This window comes from Poecilia latipinna, unplaced genomic scaffold, assembly GCF_001443285.1.
Source record: "Poecilia latipinna isolate Pla-1442-1.1 unplaced genomic scaffold, P_latipinna-1.0 Scaffold2013, whole genome shotgun sequence".
NCBI lineage: Eukaryota > Metazoa > Chordata > Actinopteri > Cyprinodontiformes > Poeciliidae > Poecilia > Poecilia latipinna.
The window spans coordinates 104,172-106,669 of NW_015114629.1; the positions used below are offsets into that span (position 1 = coordinate 104,172).

The 2,498-nt window shown below is 32.9% G+C and overlaps 1 protein-coding gene across 1 annotated transcript in view; it reads right to left on the bottom strand.

The window, feature by feature from the left end:
• The window catches only part of LOC106935749 (Fc receptor-like protein 5), a 22,355-nt gene extending 19,871 nt beyond the window's left edge, over positions 1–2,484 (bottom strand). The window contains 3 exon segments of the mRNA XM_015016387.1: positions 247–495; positions 1,985–2,017; positions 2,329–2,484. Coding sequence (XP_014871873.1) covers positions 247–495; positions 1,985–2,017; positions 2,329–2,365 — 319 coding nt within the window. The 5' untranslated portion in view covers positions 2,366–2,484.
• Positions 2,485–2,498: the final 14 nt, after the last annotated feature.

Here is a 2,498-nt window from a genome sequence, read left to right on the forward strand (position 1 = left end):
TTCAAATATTTAAACTTTCTTTCATCTTTAAAAGTCGTTGTTTTCAAAGTTCCTACAGCCTTTCCAATGAATTTCACTACTGATTTATTTATTTATTGTGTTTATTTATTATTGTGTCAAAAGGTTTGTCTAATACTCCACTTTACTGTTTCTTTAACAGGAAATTTGTCTTCAATCCAGAATTATACAAAATGACTTGATGAAACATTTTAAATAGCCACTTCATGTCAATAACAGATTACTTACAAACAGGTAATGAGTAAAAATCACTCCATTGTGTTGATCCGTAGTTATTTGTTCCTCTGCAGTTGAATCTTCTACTGTCAGCTGTTATTGGTATGGATTCACTGAATGCTCGGTAGACTTGGTCATTTATTCTCCATTCATACGTCCACTCAGTTCCTCCTCCTCTGATCTCACATGTCAGAGTGACCGTCTCTCCACTGAATATCTCAGACCAGTTGTGTTTCCAGGTCACAGTGGGTTTAATGGAAGCTGTTCACATAAAGAATCTCTTATTAGAAATGTGACATATAAAACTTTTCCTGCCATGTCAAATAGCAAACATTTATTGTGTCCAAGGGTAAATATGATGAAACAGAAATTAAGTTCATTTTGAAAGACAAAAAGTAATCACAGATGATACAGAAATAAAAAGAATATAATCATTCAAAAATATTTAAACATAAAAATGTATATTTTGTACCAATGGGCTGCATGAAGTTTGTATCTGAGGTCAGTGTAGTTGTTTCCTTTGTATCACCTGAATCAGTTAAAAAAATATTAAAATCTGCCAAATCATCAAATGATTGGAGTTGCAAATGTCTGTCTGTGGTCTGGAGAAACTGGAATTAATTAAATTTACACTATTAAATACAGATAATCATCATCAGGGTGTACAGTAGTTATTTAGCCAGGATCCTCACAGCTGAAGACAATTTAAAGAGACTAATTAACCTGACAGTCATGTTCTTGGACTGTGGGAGGAAACCAGAGTACCTGGAGAGAACCCAACATTCACAGGGAGAACATGTAAAGGACCCCAGGCTGGGAACTGAACCCAGAACCTTCTTGCTGCAAGGCAACAGCTCTACCAAATATGCCAGGGGATCCATTAGCTCAAAAAATAAATATCTGCAACTTAAAGACAATCTGTCCATTGATCCAGATCAATACTGACTTACAGAAACCAAGAATAAATCACTGGATGTGTTTTAGTCATGTTTGTTTTTAAGGCCCCATTAGAAAGTAGAATCACTAAAAAAACTTTTCAGATTTCCCTGTGAAAATAAACTGTTTAGACAGAAGAAAATAAAAGATCCAGTGATATTTGTTGTAAATGTAAGAAATAATAGTCAGACTAATTTTCTAAAAAAACTGCATGATTATAAATCATAAAGTCTGACTGACTGATAGTGAGATTAATAAATGTCAGCGTAAAGAAAAGGGAAGTAACTTTGTCCACATGAACTTTTTGCCTTCACATCACAGACAGCAGATGGCGCTAAAGAGAGAAAACATTTCAACTTTTACAGAAAAGCACAAATCTTTCTCCTCTTTAAGTTTCCTCTCATGTGAATTTTCAGTTTTAAACACATAAACATCTAATAAACATGGTAACTTCATATGATAATGTAAGATGCTGAGGCAGCCATTAAATACATTAGACAGTTTGATCTTGAAAGCAGAAAGTTACTGACTTGTTTCTGTGTCTCTTTCCTGATTATCGTCTTTATTTCCTGATTCACTCAGATATGTTGAGATGATCAAAGAGAGAGAAAAATATTCATCTACTGTTAATATTTTGTACATAAAGATATTTATTTCAACACAAATCGATGCACTGTTTTTCAATTAGTCTAACTAGCTTTCAAATAAAACTGAAAAAAAATTATATTTAATTTAAAATGCATAAAAAGTTGGTGGTTAATTATATATTTATCATAAACTGAATGAAAAACAAACAAGAAAAACTGATTCTCACCTTCAGCATTTACATAGATGAGATTACTGAGAACTGCAATGAAGAGCAGAAGCTGATCAGACATGATTAAACTTAAAACAAATATATTTTAACTTTAGCGACATTTCAGGTAAAAATGGTTTGGTTTTAGAAATAAAGTCAGAGATAAAAAATGTAATACCAAAAAGACTTCATGTAAAAAAGCATTTATAAAACAACACCAAGACAACATGTAAAGTTAATCATAGAAAACACACATCGCTTCTTGTCAAGGTGACAGAGAAACAGATCAAACTGTGTTAAACTCTAATTCCATCTTACAGAAACATTTTGATCATTGAACATGAAGTCAGTGATGAACTTACAGAAAAATCCCAGCATGCAGAGCAGAGCGTTCTCCATCCTCACATCCAGACCTTCTGCTCATCAGAAAGGTTTCTACGTTGTTTTATCTATAAGTATGAAGACGTTACATCTGTCACACATAAATGACACCAGCATGTTTTATGCTTCTCAGTATAGCTGTGTGTTTCCT